Raw genomic sequence first — 18071 nt, forward strand, 5'->3', positions numbered from 1 at the left:
AACGTCAAAGTCTGGACTGACATGGATATCGATTGCTCACTGATTGGCGGAGGCATATATCTGCAGTGCGGTCGTTCTAGTTGTAAATGTATCTCACATCTGAAGATTTGAAACAAAAGTAGCTTTCTATGCATACAATTTATACACTTTTTTACTTTAGTGTATTTGTACTTAAGTGCGTGTGTGTGTGTGTGTGCGTGCGTGCGTGTGTGTGTGTGTGTGTGCGTGTGTGTTTCCGGCGCTCCTCAGGGTTCCCACAGTGTCGGAGGAAGTGGCCAGATCGGCCCTGCTGAAGTTTGTGGAGTCCAAATGGACGTACAGCTCCAAACCGGCCAGGAACCTCACCTTCAAAGACCTGAAACCCATCCTTGTGTACAGGGTACGAGCTGGAGGGAGAGGGATGGATATTATATTGCAGTGTTGGCCAAGTGATTTGAAAATTGTAATAAATTACTGATTACACATTACTCAGGTAATGACATTACTGTAAATTCCGGACTATAAGACGCACCGGTCTATAAGCCGCGGGACCAAAATTGACTATTTTTTTCTTCTATAAGCCGCACCGGTCTATAAGCCGCGGGTGTTTTGATGTTTAATTACCATATGAAAGGGTTCGTGCACAGAGAGGAATGTCGGGAAAGCGATGGCTGTTTGGGGAAGCTCCCATTTATTAACATTTCAACAAAACAAAACAAAAGTCAGGTCACTAATCCCCAGACAAAATCACACAACAATAGGCTATATGTGCAGCAAACCTGTAACCAGAGAAGTCAAGTCACTAATCCTCGTCTTCCTCTTCTTCCTGCGTACTGAAACCACCAAAGTCCTCATCTTCAGTGTCGGAAACGAACAGGTTCAGGGTGGCTTCGTCAACCACTCTCCTCTCTCCTTCATTGTCACTCAAAACCAACGAACTCCTCTTCATCACTGTCGGCATCGAACAGCCTCTGAAGCCTCTGACGGCCCTCAGCGCCAGCTGTGGCGGTGTCATCCTCTTCATCCCGCAGCAGTCCAGCGTTTTGGAACCCGTTGGTGATTGTGGATGTTTTCACACTCCTATAATATTCCGTGCTGAGACAGTTCCTCCTGCTGCACCGTCCAACGCCTCACCATTGACTCATCGATGCCCAGGTTACGCGCGGCTGCTCTGTTTCCCTCTTTTAATGCGAGATTGACTGCTTTCAACTTGAATGCTGCGTCGTGTGAATTTCTGCGTACCTTCCCCATGGTAAGTGAGAGTGTTGCTTCTACTGCTCGTTCTCATGCTGTCGAGAACGAGCAAAGCTTTTTTTTGGTGAAAGAATCCTCCAGGGCGCTTCTTGTTAACAGTCCGAGTGAGTGGCAGGTCGAACGTCAAAGGCACTTCATCCATATTTATGATCTGCTCCGGTTCGATGGAATATTCCTTGATCTTCCTTTGTGTGAATTCGCCGAAGTTTGTGATTTTCTCCTGGTAGTCGGGGGAGGGAGTTGATGGCCGAGTGGCCGTTTGCTTACCGTAATTACCATATGTAAGTGGTCACGCACAGAGGGGATTGTCGGGAAAGAGATGGCTGTTTGAGGAAGCTCCCATTTACCGTATTACCGTAACATTTCAACAAAACAACATAACACAACACCACCGTTGTTTATTTTTACAGTGCACACAGTGTCCGCGGTGTGGTGAAAAGAGGGCAAGAGAGGAAATTAAAACAGAAGTGGATTTATAGTTAGAAAGAGTGCTAAAAAAGAGAGATTTTATTTGTATTTTTTTTTTTTTTTCTGAAAAAATCCATAGATAAGACGCACCGTTATATAAGCCGCAGGGGCCAAAAAACGGGAAAAAAGCCGCGGCTTATAGTCCGGAATTTACGGTACTTTACTTATTAATCGGAAACAAGAGTAACATGTCACATTACCCGTGACATTACTTTTGTTCCTCAGCCTTCAGCTCCATCAAAGTTGCTTAAACAGCTTAAACTCCTCCACAGCCACACGGTGCATCTTCTCTCTCTTCATCACATCTAGGAGCAGAAGATGGGAGGTTGTAGTTTAACACGCAGGCAGGAGACAGTTTGGAAGCATCTGCTGAGCATCCATAGTGAAGTCGTTAGTCACCATGCTCATGCTAGCTAGCCCGAGCTAATGTCACGGTTGAGCGCTTCATTTAAAAGGTGCAAAAATGTTTGTGAGCAGTGGTTGTGACGGACCTCTCAGTGCACATCTCATCTCTCTGACCCCCAAATCATCACACTAACTCAAACTTCAGACGGGACTGGGAATGGCACTGGTCTGATTGTGTGGAAGAAGTTGTGTGTGGTGGATGGTGCAGTCAATCAGTCACTCAATCAATCAATCAATCAATTTTATATTTTTATAGTGCCAAACAGTGCTGGGGGTAACTCATTACAAAAGTAACATATTACATGTAATATATTACTTTTAGCAGTAACTCAGGAATATAACTTATTACTTATAGGATTTCAGTAATAATATACCAGTTACTTTGTCAAGTAACTCAACTTACAAATTGAGTAACTAAAAAAAAAAAAAATCAAAGCACATATTTAAAAAAGATACAATCATTTCCTAATCAAACTGTTTGTTTTTATGCGAATAACCATTATAGATGACAATAACAAAGGAAAAGAATAACATTTAGAATTTTGTATTGTTTACACTGACTTCAAGGCGGTTGGAATTATTTTTCGGGATGGTTCCGGGGCGGCGATGTCATTCTGCTGCTGCTGTTGTTTTGGTGAAAGTAATGCAAAAGTAGTGTAATAAGTAACGAGTTACCCTACACAGACCGTAATATTGTAAAGTAACGTATTACTTTCAAATAAAAGTAACTAGTAATATGTAGTTTATTACATTTTGAAAGTAACTTGCCCAACACTGGTGCCGAATAATAACAAGAGTCCCTCCAGTGACTTAGTTTCTGTGCCTCCTGCAGTATCGACTGGAGACCTACACCGAGACCAGAGCCAGCGCCTGGGAGTGTGAATCATTCACTGGTAAATCCTAATAACAACCGTTATTTGTGTAGCACCTTTCATACCCAACATACAAGGCAAAGTTAAAGGAGAATTCTGTTTTACAACCTGGACCTTATTTCCAGCTTTAAATATGATTTTTAATTCACCCTGATAACTTCGCTTTGATAAACAAGCGCGGAAACGTTAATCCGTTTTGACCTGCGAGCTGAAAACGAGGAATTGGAGGCATGGGAAATGCTTCTATTTATGTCCTGTATATAGCTTATTTTCCGACACTCAGCGGCTCATATCCTTATTATATCATACAGACAGTGAGAAAAATAGCGATCTATTTACCTCGGTGCTACGTCTGCAGCCTGTGGTTTGCTGTCTGTCACATTGGTAGAGATACAGAAGGTCCCATTCCACCGCTGCTCAGGTGTAAATCATGACGTTATTCCGGACCGGCTCAAATAAATACGTGTGGCCATCGAATTCAAATGAATCGTCCATAATCTCGAAATCAGATAAATGTCCGCAGTGTTTAGCTAGGCTAGGCTAAGCTACACAAGACCCTGGCTGGCAAGTCAACTATGCAAAGCACACCCATCGCAGAGCAGAGATAAGCCTTCCGTAGCTATAAACTTAGCATGCTAAAAACATGGCTGATATTTATTTGATTTGTGTTGGAAAAATAAGCTGTATATAGGACATAAATAGAAGCATTTCACATGCCCCGAATTCCACATTTTCAGCTCACAGGTCAAAACAGATTAATGTTCCCACGCTTGTCAGGGTGAATTTCAAATCATAGTTAAAGCTGGAAATAAGGTCCAGGTTGTAAAAACCCAGAATTCTCCTTTAACACTGAGCCAACAATATACTGACATACTGGTAAATAGACATTTCTGTGATTAACATATTTGAGACCAGACTCTCTTTTTTTTTTTTTAACCTTTCACATTCTTCTCAACAGGACAGCCGGTTGATGGGCCTCAGTACGGTGCCAGCCCGCCACCATGGGACGTCCCGGTGTGGAATCCCCAGATGTTCACTGACAAAGTGGAGAAGGTCCGCGTGCCACACTCCTCCTTTGTAAAGGTACAGGACGTCAAATGTAGGCTTTTATTTAGCTGTAGAAAGGTCCGGGTGTAGACATGACGAGCTGTTGAGAAGAAAATACACATTGGATGATCAAGGATGTGGGATTTAGGCTTTATTGTATAGTCCTTATCAAACTAACCATTGTGTGTGTGTGTGTGTGTGTGTGTGTGTGTGTGTGTGTGTGTGTGTGTGTGTGTGTGTGTGTGTGTGTGTGTGTGTGTGTGTGTGTGTGTGTGTGTGTGTGTGTGTGTGTGTGTGTGTGTGTTTTTCAGATGTGTCACAGGTGCAATGGATGTGGCAGAACTCGCTGCACCCACTGTCATGGCAGAGGCAATGTGAGATGGAAACTTATTTTATTTTTAAAGGGATAACTCACCCTAAAATCCAAAGTACATATTTCCTCTCACCTGTAGTGCTATTTATCCATCTATATCGTTTTGGGATAGTTGCCTGAGTTTTGGAGAGCTTTGTTGTGAGCAGTTTCATGTAGGAACTATTTTCTTCTGCAGTCTCATGTAGGAACTAGCTAGCAGCTAGCGGCTGTAGTTTGGTCAAAAGAAAATAGTTCCTCCATGAAACTGCTCACAACAAGGTCTGTGGAGTATCTTGAGTAACGGGGTCATGATTTCTGGAAAGAGACACTGCTGTTGAGTTTTTCAAATGTATTTCTTTGGCACTTTGAGCACCACAAGCCAAGTGCCATCCAGTTCCATTGTATTGGAGAGAAGGCAGAAACTCTGCGGCCGATATCTCCAAAACTCAGGCAACTAACACAAAACGATATAGATGGATAAACAGCAGGTGAGAGGGAATAATACATGTATTTTGGATTTTAGGGTGAGCTGTTTAAGGCATTTCTGATTTTCTTTAGGTAGTTGAGAAAGACAGGCAGGCTGGGAGAGAGTCTGTGATTTGGATTTGATCCCCTGATATTGCAAGAACACAATGACCGTATTTTCCACAAGGCCTTTATTAGAAGCAGGCTTATATTAGAGAGGCCTTTATTTCTAATTCCCTCCGCTTGATATCAATATTTTCTCATATTTTTGTGGGAAGTCTCCTTGTTTTCTGATCTGCTCCCATTGTGGTTCATTAGGTAGACGTTTTTTTTTGTTCCTGCAATGCATTACGATAATTACGGTAATCAACTTCCCCAACACTGACTGTAGCTATGAGCGCTAAAACAATGCTGGAGAAGCTGCTGCTGTAACTAGTTTCCTGGTGATGAGAGGAGTCCTTCTGCCTTTTCTTTCCATCTGAATGTTCCTCTCTTCGTCCTTCAGAAGCGCTGTATCAGCTGTCATGGCAGCGGGCGCCGGCGGGACCACAAACGCTGCATTTCCTGTCACGGGAGAGGCCGCAAGAGGTGAGCGCGCAGAGCCGAGACGTCCGTACGACAGGCTCATCATCTCATCTTAGGAAAATGATGCATCTTTGATTGCTGCCTTACCTTACCTTACCTTACCTTACCTTACCTTACCTTACCTATCACTGTGCCAAAATCAGATAAAACTCCTTTGGTTAAGGTTAAAGCAGGGGTGTCCAAACTTTTTTGAATGGGGGACAGATTAGATCATGTGAAAATGCCGGGGGGCCAGGTGCTTCTCGCATCATATGGGTTATAAATAAAATAAAATAAAAAATCACATACAAATGTACTCTTTAAAGATTGTGTTTACCATCTGAAAACATTAGTTCTGCATGTGCTGTTCCTACTTGGTGCTTGTTGTACAAACTGTATGATAGTGCTGTCATTGTTAGGTGAATGGAAAAAATGCAAATTGAACTTGCTTGATTAACCAATACTGTGTGGAGGAGGAGCCACATAGAGTATATTTTGAGAGACAAGCCACTTAAAATCTGTCCACGGGCAGATTTTAGATGAAGGAGGCATGTCTTTAAACAGGGAGTAGAGTCACATTGAGGCAGCGCAGTGGACAGTCAGGGTGCTGTGGTCAACTCCCAGCTTATATTGAAGGACATTTCGACTGAGGTGAAATTTTAATTTTTAGCTACTATTTTTGCGGTGTGGCAGGTGTCCACCCGAATTTAGCCTTCTGTGTCATAGAATCCCATTTGTAGAAGAGTGTAATTCTCACATACAGTAATTAATATCCACAGCAGCACGTCAATCTGCATTTCAGAGTCCGTGCTCATTTTACAACTTTTGATGAGATCATGTTGTATAAGAGCAGCTACAGTAGTCGTTGAATTGCTGCGCTCCGCATACTACATAAGTGAGTCTGTGCCAGTTCACAGCCACTGCTGGTTTTGAAGGCGGGTTGAAATTGAATGAGTGACAGGTCGTAGCACCGATGAGAGAGCAAATGGGCTGCGCCTCCAGTGTTGTCTGATCGCAAAGTCGTTACTGATTGGAGAGGACTGAAGCCATCACTGGCATATGACTGGCCAAGTGAACGGTTCCCTCCCATGACGTAGTCTATCAGACCCAGAGAGAGATCTGCAGCATGCAGTAACGTAGTGTATCAGACCCAGAGAGAGCTCTGCAGCATGCAGTAACATAGTGTATCAGACCCAGAGAGAGATCTGCAGCATGCAGTAACATAGTGTATCAGACCCAGAGAGAGATCTGCAGCATGCAGTAACGTAGTGTATCAGCGTAAGAACTCTCATGGGTCTGGCGTTGAGACTAAAGAGCAGCCATCATTCTGCCTCTGTTCTCTGTCTCTCTTAACACTTTCACCCTAAGGTCCAACCAGGGTTATTCCCAGGGTGGTTTTGGGTATGAAAGGGTTAACCCGGGTTGCCCGACTGGGCTTGGCGAGTCAGTGTGAATAATATATATATATATACTATATCAAAAGAAAAAAGAACCTCTGGTCCAGCCCTGCTCGTTGGTATGAAAGTATATCTCTCTCTCTCTTCCAGGTGTATTTCCTGTCAGGGTCATGGCTTCAAGACCTGCTCAGTCTGCCATGGCAGCCAAAACCTGCTGCATTTCATCCAGCTCACGGTTACATGGTATGTCAAAACACACACGCACGCACACACGCACGCACGCACGCACACACACACACACACACACACACACACACACACACACACACCACACCACACCACACCAGAGACACACACTACACACACACATACACCCCCCCCCCCCCCACACACTCACACGCACACGCACACACACACACACACACACACACACACACACACACACACACACACACACTGTGTTTCGTTTCCTGCCCCCCCTCTATTTCTGTTTGTGCTTCTTTGTCTGTCTTTGTGTGTGTGTGTGTGTGTGTGCGTGTGTGTGTGTGTGTGCGTGCGTGTGTGTGTGTGTGTGTGTGTGTGTGTGTGTGTGTGTGTGTGTGTGTGTGCGCTCGTGTGCGTAGGAAGAACAATGTATCTGACTTCATCCCAGACCGCCAGCCTGATTTCCCTGACAAGAAGTTTGAGAAGGTGACAGGAGACCCCTTCTTCATCGATGCGAATGTGCTGGTAAATAAATAACATTTATAAATCAATCAATCAATCAATCAATCAACAGTTTTTTCACCTGACCACCTCAACTGAATCTTCCATTTTAAGAGAAAATTACCATGCTGCCATTTCTTGCAAGTTCAAAGTTTTGGTAAAAAGATAAGATCCGAGTCAGAATGTAACCATTAAAAGTCAAGTCAGGTTTATTTGTATAGCCCTAATTCACAAGCATGTCTCAGAATATTTTGCAGACAATGTCTAGCTAAATCCAGCTAAGCACAATCAATAAATACAATTGAACAACTTATATAAAGCATAATAAAAACAAGCATAGCAAGAGATGAGAGAGAGAAGGGAAGAGAGTAGATAGAGGGAGAAGAGAGGAGAGGAAGAAGAGAGAGGGAGAGAGAGAGTAGAGAGAGGGAGAAGAGGAGAGAGAGACAATAGGGAGAAGCTACTTCGGGTGTGTTTGATTTCCCCTCCGCCTCCTCCCAGGTGTACCCCATCCACGGTTTCCCAGACCAGGAGATCTGCGATGTGTCCAAGAGACTGATTGACGAACACTTCAGTCGCTTCAGCTCCACCGGACGCATCCTGCAACAGGTATGACACACACACATTCACACACGCGCACGCACGCACGCACACACACACACACACACACACACACACACACACACACACACACAGAAATTATAAATAAATTGACTTCTTAGCTTTGCAGAATGTGCTGATTGATAAACATGTGGATACGTTTCTGTTCATGTGTTGATTTCCATGCTGGGTACAAGCCTTAACACTACCAGAGGTCTTAACACTACCAGAGGTCTTAACACTACCAGAGGTCTTAACACTACCAGAGGTCTTAACACTACCAGAGACTGGTATTCAACTCATTTACACACTGGATCTTCTTTACTGGTGTTGATTTGATTAAGTTAATTTTTTCTCCCCTAACTATATACAACCCAGTCGCCAGAATAAAATGTTGGCATTTAATGTGTGTGAATAATATCAACATATTTTAAACAAAACGTTGGCAAAATATGTTTCTAAAATGTGTCATTTTACGTCTACAATCTCGACGTAAATTTGAAACAAAACGGCAGTTAATTTGAAAATCTAGCTGCATTCCCAAAGTGAAATGCTAGTAAAACAAGTTTGGTTCTGTTTAGGCAGGTAGAACCACTTGGTTAGGGTTATGGTTTGGGTTCGCCAGCCACGGCGCAGCCCTTGGCGCATTCGGCGAGGGCTTTGACGCCGTAGCATGTTTTCCACATTACTTCCTGTTGCGGTGTTTGCTAATACAATAGAGAGTTGCAGGGATGATGTATTTTTGTAGTCAGAAGTAACGTGGAACTCCCGGACTTCCTGGTTCTTCACTGTTTCTGTCTATGGGATTTTTGAATGGGTTTTTGCCGCGATGCTTCAAATAAGGCCTCTGGGCAACGCAAGATTAATCAAACGCGAACCAGTGTTCAGTGGGATAATCTTCACACATGAGGACCACTTTCATGAGATTTGAAGCGTAAATGCGAGCCCTAGAAGTAAAAAGCTCGAGCTAAGCTAATCCTGAACTACACACTGTCGCATAGGCTTCCACGTCACGTCAGCACTCAACCTGGACTGTTGTTGATGTGTGCACTGATTACCCCGGGCTGAACGGGGCTGAACCAGGTGAGGGAAAGAGAATTTCCGTGTTCGTCCTTTGAAGTGATGACGTTATTGACGTATATATCCCCATCGACTCAACAGTGTAGTCCCATTTAGCCGTTTGCTAGCTAGCCGCCCTTGTAAAAGCTTCAAATCTCATAAAAGTGGTCCTCATGTGTGAAGATGATATTACTAAACACTGGTTCGCGTTTGATTAATCTTGCGTTGCCCAGAGACCTTATTAGAAGCATCGCGCCAAAAACCCATTCAAAAATCCCATAGGCGAAAACAGTGAAGAACCAGTCCAGGAGTGTTAGCATCGATGATTTCCAGACTCGTTCCTGGGGCTCTCTATAGCTGACAGAAAATAAGCTAGGTTTCAAACTGTTCCCTACCAGCAGAATTCCAGTGAAAATTTTAATTGTAAAATTGTAATATTCATGTATTGTGATATTGCAACATTTGGGTTCAGAGATATAAATGATATCACATTTGTAAACGAGTTCTTCCGTGAGTGATGCTGACATCACTTCCTCCCTGTTGTCTCCCTCCACAGCGGCAGACCATCGAGCTGGTGCCGTTCACACACGCACACTACTCCTACAGCGGGAAAGACTACGGCTACTATGTCTACGGAGTGGAGCACAAGGTCTACACTACCAAATACCCCTCTGCCTGTACGCTCTTATAAACAACAGACACCTCCAGAAGACCACAAGTGACCTTTATGCATGTGGTGGGTAGAGGACTGAAAATGTATAGTAGTCAAGTAAAAATACAATTGCTCCCATAAAAGAAAATTCAAGTAAAAATGAATATTACCATCTGAGAAACCTACTCAACTAAAAAAAAAAGGAAAATGACCTAATTCTAATATTTGTTTAGGATGTGCGGTCCAGTGCAAAATAATGAAAAAAACAGCACTTGTTGATAAAAACTTTTATTTATTTTTATTTTTGTATGAAGTAGAGCAGGTGTAACCTTGGAGGCAGCTGGATTCACACAAGATCATGATCACATGACAGATCCCACATGCCACGGCCCAATCCACTGGTTTGAATCCCACCCACCAGCTGTTCGCACCAATCAGCATCCAGAGGCAGCTAGGGGCGGGCTTGTGATAGAAGTGATCGACGGTTATCGACGGTAATCAAACAAAAATCAGGATAGCCTATTCACCATATCATTTGCCCATATCAGGACGCTTCTGCATGAAATCATTTTGTAATCTTTATTCCGTTTTAGAACCGGAAGTAGATTACTCCTACCTTTATCATTTTTAGACTTGCCAAAAAACAACAAAAAAAATGTTTTAAAGTTTTAATATTTTTTCAGATGAGAACGTAACATATATTCCTAATATGTGGTCAGTTTATTAATGCCTATTTGGAAATTTTTAACGAGCGCTGGCTGTAACCGGTCGGACTAGCTAGTATCTGGCAGTGAGAAAACACTGTCGACGTGCTTTTGTAACTGACGTTATGCCGACGGGGTACTGCTCCTCGCATAGCGGTAACGCTATGAGCATGGAACTGAAGTTGGCCACACTCGCCCCAGTGTAGCTGCTGAATGTTGCCAAACTTCATTCATAGTTTACAGTTTATCGATGTTTACAATGCAACCGGGCGGGTTAACGCTGAACCGGAAGAACAAATCAAATTGCGTCTGACAAGGAAGAGAAAAAGTGGGCGGGGCAACATTTGAGGTAGCGATGCAGACCAGGCTTGGGGGAATTCAGAAATGGAATTGAAAATGCATGGACCTGGAGTGTGAGTGTGAATGTCACCCAGCTGTCTAGCCTGGGAACCTGAATCTGCGAGCTCATGTTCTATTTGCTCTGACAGACGCCCAATTCGCCAGACAAGTTCGCATTCTGGCCATGTCAGGTGACCAGCTGTCAGGTGACCAGCTGTCAGGAAACACAACGTGAATTCAATTGGAATGACAGAAAACAGAAGCAAGTATGGCTTATTGTTGCATGGTCTGGTCCCTTTAACATTTCATGATATTCAGTATTGATATAACATAAATTGTGTAATCTCACATAATGTGGTGAGAAAGAACAAACAAAAACATGTGATTTTCTGGATCAGATGATATTCTAGCTAATCGGGTCCTTGATATTCAAAAGGTTGAGAGTCACTGTAGTAGACCATCTGTGCGCAAGCGCCCAGTTCATTTTCATGCATATATAGTAAGGTGAAGTTTCAGTCAAATGTTCACTGTTTACTAGTGTTACACATCAGATAATCCTGCCATTGTAGAGTGCCAAAGTCCCGCCCTCTTCCGGGTTCAGCGTGGGGCCTAAGAAATGTCATTCCCCATTCAAAGAACATTTCACTTGAACCAAAACAAACAAACAAACATGGAGGAGCCCCCCTCCCCCCGAGTGAAATGTTCTATGGTCTCCTGTGATTCTGAATATAGGTGAATCTCTTGGTTTGTCCATGTAAAACTCTTCTTATAAGGTTTTTTTTTATGGGTTTTAAGTAATTTTTTTATGTCTATGGAAAAATGAACGGGGAATTCATGTACTTAGTTTACCCTACGGGAAATCTGGCTATGGCGAGACTTTGGCACTGTGTCAGTCTGTCCTGTGATTTATTCTCTATGTACTGTATGTTTGTACTGTCATGTTCATGCTGCCAAAGTGGACGTTTCATTGTTTCTTCATAGGATACAAAGTCATATGGGCAGGCCCGTAGCCAGGGTTTGAGGAATACCGAGGTCATTTTAGCGCTGCGTGGCTGTGCCCCCCCGGATAGAAAATTTTGTCCATTTTAAAGTAAAATGCTTCAATCTGGTGCACTTTTAGAGCAAAATGAAGAGGCTAGATCTATAAAGAACTACATACATCATGTTAGATTAATATCCTCTTTACTGTGCTGTTGCCTTAAAATGATACAAAAAATAAATGTCTCCCCATATGATATAATTTATATTCTGCATACAGGTCACATGGCAGAATACTGCTAAATTAAATACAATGGCCCATCTACACAAACATCACTTACAGGGGAGTTACTTACCCATTCACTTCAATAGAACTGTCGCCAAAGTCTAGCCCCAATCTAGCCTCAATGCAAAATCTGAATGTTGTGAGTTATCTCTCTTCCTTCTATAGCACACAGAGAGGAAGCAAATTGTTGCATTTCCGATCAACTGTCGCATTAAAACATCAATGACAGATTAATAGATCTGGGGACCGGGGCTATTTTTAAATTTATTTATTTATTTATTTATTTTGGTGTGGAAAATACCGAGGTCATGACCTCGGTGTCCTCAATGGTAGCTACGGGCCTGCATATGGTCCGTTCAAGTGAGGTCGTGTTCCGTTCAATTGGACAAACGGCCCCCTCATGTGGTATTCATGACATGTTAAGTAGACATTTTCTGAAAGCTCACGACTTGTGACGTTTTCAGAAAATGGTGAACGCCATGGACGTGGATGGAAAGTAGATATTGTACTTTTAGCCGTATAGAGCTTTTCATAGTATGTCTGAGTAACATGTTGATATTCCCCAACAGTCTCGTCTTTTTTCCCTCTGTAATTATGCCTCTGCATTTCCTCCATTAAGGTAATTAGCCTCTCGCTAGCTAGCATTAGCTAAATTCTTAGCCTCGGTGGCTTCTAGTCAACTGCACGTCCAAGCATGTCGTGTACACAACTTCCTTTCTCATAAACACGAGTTCACGACTTCCATTTGAAGGCAGCCGTACTCCAGGGTGTGTTGCCTTCATATCAGGGCACAGAGCTTTTATAATGCACGCAAACCTTCACTTTACTGCCAGCTCCAATCGCTGTAACCATGGAAACCATTTTTACATTTCTTTCTTCTTTTTTGGGGTCAGTTTACATCTATTCATTTCTATTGTAAGAAGCTTTGTTTTCCTGCTTTTTGTGCACCTGATGACATCCATTCTCTCAGGACCAGCGGCTGTGATCTCTCTCTCTCTCTATACTTTGACCTGTCCATTAAAGGCGAAACTATTCTGGAAAATAAAATGTAACCTTATTTTACACTTTAACATAATAAAAGTCATATTTCATATCATCATCCACGTGTGTTTTTTTGGGTGGCAGTCTAGGAAACAGGAATGTTGCATTCTTGGCTCATTCATGATGAATGTGGAAATCAATACATTGTAATGGTACTGTAACTATGGGGATTATAGCCTACATAGTTCCAGACTAAAATGATCATGCAAGACTCCAAGGCAGCAGTTTTAATCTTGGATTAATATTGTGTCAATGGCAGTTTTATGGTGTGAAGAGTGGATTAATGTTGTGAAACTATTCAAAATTATCAACTTATGTGGTTTTGGTGTTTTCAGTTTTAGCAATTTTTCTGAATTTAATTACCGTTTACTTATTTGTTTGTTTGTTTATTTATTAGCTACCCAGATATTCATGAGAACAGCCCAAAAAGCACTTTAGTTCCAGGAGAAACCATAGACTGTAAAAATACATCTATGATCTATACATAGGACGCTTTGGGACTGCATTTCTTAACCTTGTCCACAAGAGGGAGCTGTGGTGTTTGAAATCATAGTGGCACTCCAGTGGAGTGAGTGCACAGCAACACATCTCGCTACATCCTGAGGCATGTTTGCTGAGTTCAAGTGCTGTCAAAAACATCGAAATTAACACTTAAAAGCCCATGAACCAAATAGAAAATGAAACGTGATTAGCACTGCACTGTGTGACGATTGACGAAGTGTTATTTTTCTGTTGAAACTGCTGGGATTTGACTTAGCAGTGAGATTCCCAGTTTCAACTTCAATAAATTAAATCATTCCATACAATTTAGAAAACAGAAATGAAAACATAACTTGAAATCGAAGTCATTTACACAAATACAAGATCTCAAGACTTTAAAAACCTTTTCAAGTCAAAGTCAAGTTCCAAGTCAGCAGAAACGATTAAATAATGTATAAATTAATTAATACTTGTAACATAAACTTCATTAGGCCTACAATGCTATGCCTACTAGTAATAATTTACTAATGTCTCTATTACTAATTTTCGAGATACATTAGTTAACTGTTAATTAAGCGTTAGTGCAAACCCTTAGTTAATGTATCCTTGTGGTTGGATTTTCCTTGAAGTCGAAAGTCGGAGCTTACTGGGAGCACATGAAGGCAGCAGCAGCAGCCAGGGTGAAGGAGGGGCTGTCCTGGGTGGCGGGGCCACATGGTCAGTTTGTTTATGACAGGGGTGCCCAACCTTTTTTGACCAAAGATCTACTTTTCAAGTAGCCAGCCTCCGTACTCCCGAGATCTACCAGTCCAGTTTCAACATCGCTAATGCACACACATGGTCGTAACCTCACAACACTTTCTCGTTGTCCCACAACCACTGGCGCCGGAACAAGGGGGACATGGGGACATTTTGTCCCCCTTAAAATTTTGTCCCCCTAAAAAAAATTTTTTTTTTTTAATCTGAGGGGGCAACTGCCCCTGACGCTTAGAGCCCACTTTACACTGTTTACACAGGCTGTGATGCTTGTTAAAGCCGTGATCGTTGTGGGATTATTACACCTGAGACAGACAGACCCAGGGATCAAGTTACAGAGAGCCCACTTTACACTGTTTACACAGCCTGTGACACTTGTTAAAGCCGTGATCATTGTGGGATTATTACACCTGAGAGACAGACAGACCTGGACTCTGTACTGTACTGCACTCACTGTCATTGGCTGCTGCTATAATCGTATACGGTTATTGTTATTTTATTTTTGTGTTGAGATGGCAAGTTTTGCACTGTGTTTCGAAGTGATAATAATAATAATAATAATAAGTTCAGTGTTTCTGCCTGTGTTGCTGTCTGTTGTAGTGTAATTATAAAATGACCTAAAGGGAGAGCAGGTCACCAAGTGAGTGAGAAAAGGAAAAATACTGAATAATTACATTACTACAGTATAATCCTAATGTTAATTTAAAATGAGATATTCATCTAAATATGGCTAAAAATCATCCAAACGTCCATAAAAACGTCAATTTTTCGTCGCCGCCCTTATGGGCGACGAAAAAACATCGAGCGTCAAAAACAAAAAAAAAATTAGAAAAAAAACAATTGTGTCCCCCTTATTGCAAACTCGTTCCGGCGCCACTGCCCATGACAAAAAGCGGGGTGGAAGGTGCCCAGACTACCCACGCTCTGTGCCACTGGTGCCACTTCATACGCAGGGGGGTGAATTGAATGAGTGACAGGTCGTAGCGACCAATGAGAGAGTGGTTAGAAAAATGGGCTGCGCCTCCAGTAAATAGCCTCCTTGTTGTCTGATGGGCAGGACCAGTAGCCTGTACTACGAAGCTAGTTGAATGCCTTATCCGAGTAAGTTTGAGTTTAAACCTGGTTTAGCCGTACTACAAAGCAAGTTAACTTTCAATCACCATGGCAACTGACGCTGCAAAGCTAACCTGGTCGCGACCAGGTTAGCTTCAGAGGATAAGATCAAAATCCATGAGAGACCCATATAATCGGCTCTCTGGAGTCACTCACCATTCATAAGATCGCCATATGAAAAATAGATTGCAGTCAACTGAGAATAGAACAAGCAAAACATTCGTGGCTCTGTAGGCTACATAATTAAATTAAGCCTACTTACCACTTTATGTCTTAACAGCTCAACGATGCGTGGAGAAATCACTATTAATCACCGCGGCGCATATCATGAACGGACCCTCAAATGGAGTGAGGGTGATATTCTCCTACATGCCAGAAAAGCCTATACATATAATATACTGTAGATATGGGATAAATATGGGATAGCCCCAATACTAAATATGCAGGCTATTCTTGCATCTTTCAGCTGGAACTGTGTCCTGTAGGCTGTATGCCAATATATGAGCAAAAATAGGCTAGTTTTTATCAATGATAACTATGCCCGCATCGTCTCAATTCAGTTCAGCAGTTTTCTCTTTTATAGTAGGCTATTAGGCTTTATACTAGGCTATTTTATATATGAATTATTCGATCAGTGCAACCACACACATGAGTGATAGAGATCATTATTCATTGAGCATGCGTTTCTAAATCTATGGTCTAAATAGGCTTACAGATTGTGGAAATGTATAGACTGAGATTACACATTTACATTTGTTGCTGCTGTATCAATGCAGCTGTATCAGACAGAAATCGCTGATCAAAGTAAATCAAATGACTGATGTGAATACAAGCTGCTGCTTTAGACAGCCCTTCAGCAGACTATCCAACGCGGGGGGGGGGCGGCGTACAGACAGCCATGATTCATGAATTTGTCGTTCTGATGCAATTTTAGCATATGGGTTTTTAGAAAGACATGGTGCAAAGTAAAAGGAAAATAATAATATCGAAAAACATTTTTTACCATAGTTTTATGGGGCCCTTGGTAGGTCGGGGCCTTCGACAAGCACAGATGGACAGTTTTGGTGAGGATCTACTTTGTCTCCAATCTCAGAAACCACTTCCACCACATAGTCGCTTGCTTTGCTTATCCCCAGAGCTGTGCAGTACTTCTGGACTCATTCATGTTGGAGGTCGATTGCGGCAAAGTCAGCAGCTGGAATCTGAGTCAATCCATCCAATTGTGCTCGACCCAACGCACCCTGTGGTAAAACTGATCATCCAGGACTATGATGACAAGTTGCACCACCCTGGCTCAGAAAGACTCTTTGCTGAGATTCGACGGAAATTCTGGATCTTGAGAGGACGACAAGCAGTACGCCAACATCAACATAACTGTGTTACATGTCAAAAATGGAGAGCAAAGCCCATCATTCCAAAGATGGCGGATTTGCCTGCTGCTCGCCTCAGGTTACTCAAGCCCCCCTTCTACTCCACAGGAATTGACTGTTTTGGACCATACCATGTCAAAATTGGACGCAGATCAGAAAAGAGGTGGGGAATAATATTCAAATGTCTCACAACACAATGTGTACATCTTGAGCTCCTCAATAACATGGATACAGACTCTTTCCTTATGGCTCTTCGACGCTTCACTTCTCGGAGAGGAACGCCATCTGAGATCTTATGTGATCAAGGAACAAACTTCAAAGGAGGAAACAACGAATTGCAGGATGCTTTCAACAATCTTTGCCCCACTCTCCAACAAATGCTGGCAACACGAAAAATCAACTTCCGTTTCAATCCCCCCCAAGCACAACACTTTGGCGGCATCTGGGAACGAGAGATACGCACGTTAAAGAACTATCTGAAAACGACCATTGGTGCACAAATGGTCACTGAAGAGGTTTTGAGAACAGTGCTAACGGAAACTGAAGGTATTCTCAATTCAAAGCCCCTTGGCTATGTATCTTCCGATGTTGCAGATGTCGATCCAGTCACCCCAAACCTTCTCATTATGGGACGACATGATGCATCGCTCCCTCTCGTGTCCTACCCCGACTCTGATCTCCTCGGTCGAAGACGCTGGCGCCATGCACAGATCTTGTCTGATCATTTTTGGAAACATTTTACCAAATCTTACTTGCCATCCCTTCAACCAAGGAACAAATGGCAAAAGGACAAACCAGACCTGCAGTTGAACACAATCGTAATGATTGTTGATTCCCAGCTCCCAAGGGCCCTTTGGCCTGTTGGAAAGGTTACCCGCCTCCTGCCGAGTAAAGATGGCCGCATCAGGACCGCCGAAGTTACAGTCCAGGACAAATCCTATACCAGGCCTGTGGCTCACCTGATTCCGCTTCCGGCCCTTCCTGAGGACACTATCTAATTATGGGTTGTCTTCTTCTTTCTTTATATTTCTAATCAGAAATACAGGGGCGGCTGTTATGAATTATCAGCTTTTACTTTACATATTTTACTTTTCCACTTCCCCTCCTCACTTGGTTCACTTCCTTTCTCTCACTTATTTCTTTAGCTTTACACCTCACTGATTACTTATGATGTTCACCTGTTGG

At 42.6% G+C, this 18071-nt stretch overlaps 1 protein-coding gene across 1 annotated transcript in view; it reads left to right on the forward strand.

Annotated features, from left to right (window-relative positions):
- LOC310770761 (protein SSUH2 homolog) overlaps positions 1–13217 on the forward strand; it is a 30375-nt gene extending 17158 nt beyond the window's left edge. Inside the window, exons 4-12 of the mRNA XM_083663473.1 lie at positions 250–379; positions 2939–2999; positions 3937–4061; positions 4337–4399; positions 5348–5430; positions 6954–7046; positions 7427–7532; positions 8010–8117; positions 9724–13217. Of these exons, the coding sequence (XP_083519599.1) occupies positions 250–379; positions 2939–2999; positions 3937–4061; positions 4337–4399; positions 5348–5430; positions 6954–7046; positions 7427–7532; positions 8010–8117; positions 9724–9858 (904 nt within the window). The 3' untranslated portion in view covers positions 9859–13217. The remainder of the gene's footprint in view (positions 1–249; positions 380–2938; positions 3000–3936; positions 4062–4336; positions 4400–5347; positions 5431–6953; positions 7047–7426; positions 7533–8009; positions 8118–9723) is intronic.
- The last annotated feature ends 4854 nt before the right edge of the window (positions 13218–18071 follow it).

The sequence above is a fragment of the Poromitra crassiceps genome (genome assembly GCF_964638095.1).
Source record: "Poromitra crassiceps genome assembly, contig: HAP1_SCAFFOLD_223, whole genome shotgun sequence".
Lineage (NCBI taxonomy): Eukaryota > Metazoa > Chordata > Actinopteri > Beryciformes > Melamphaidae > Poromitra > Poromitra crassiceps.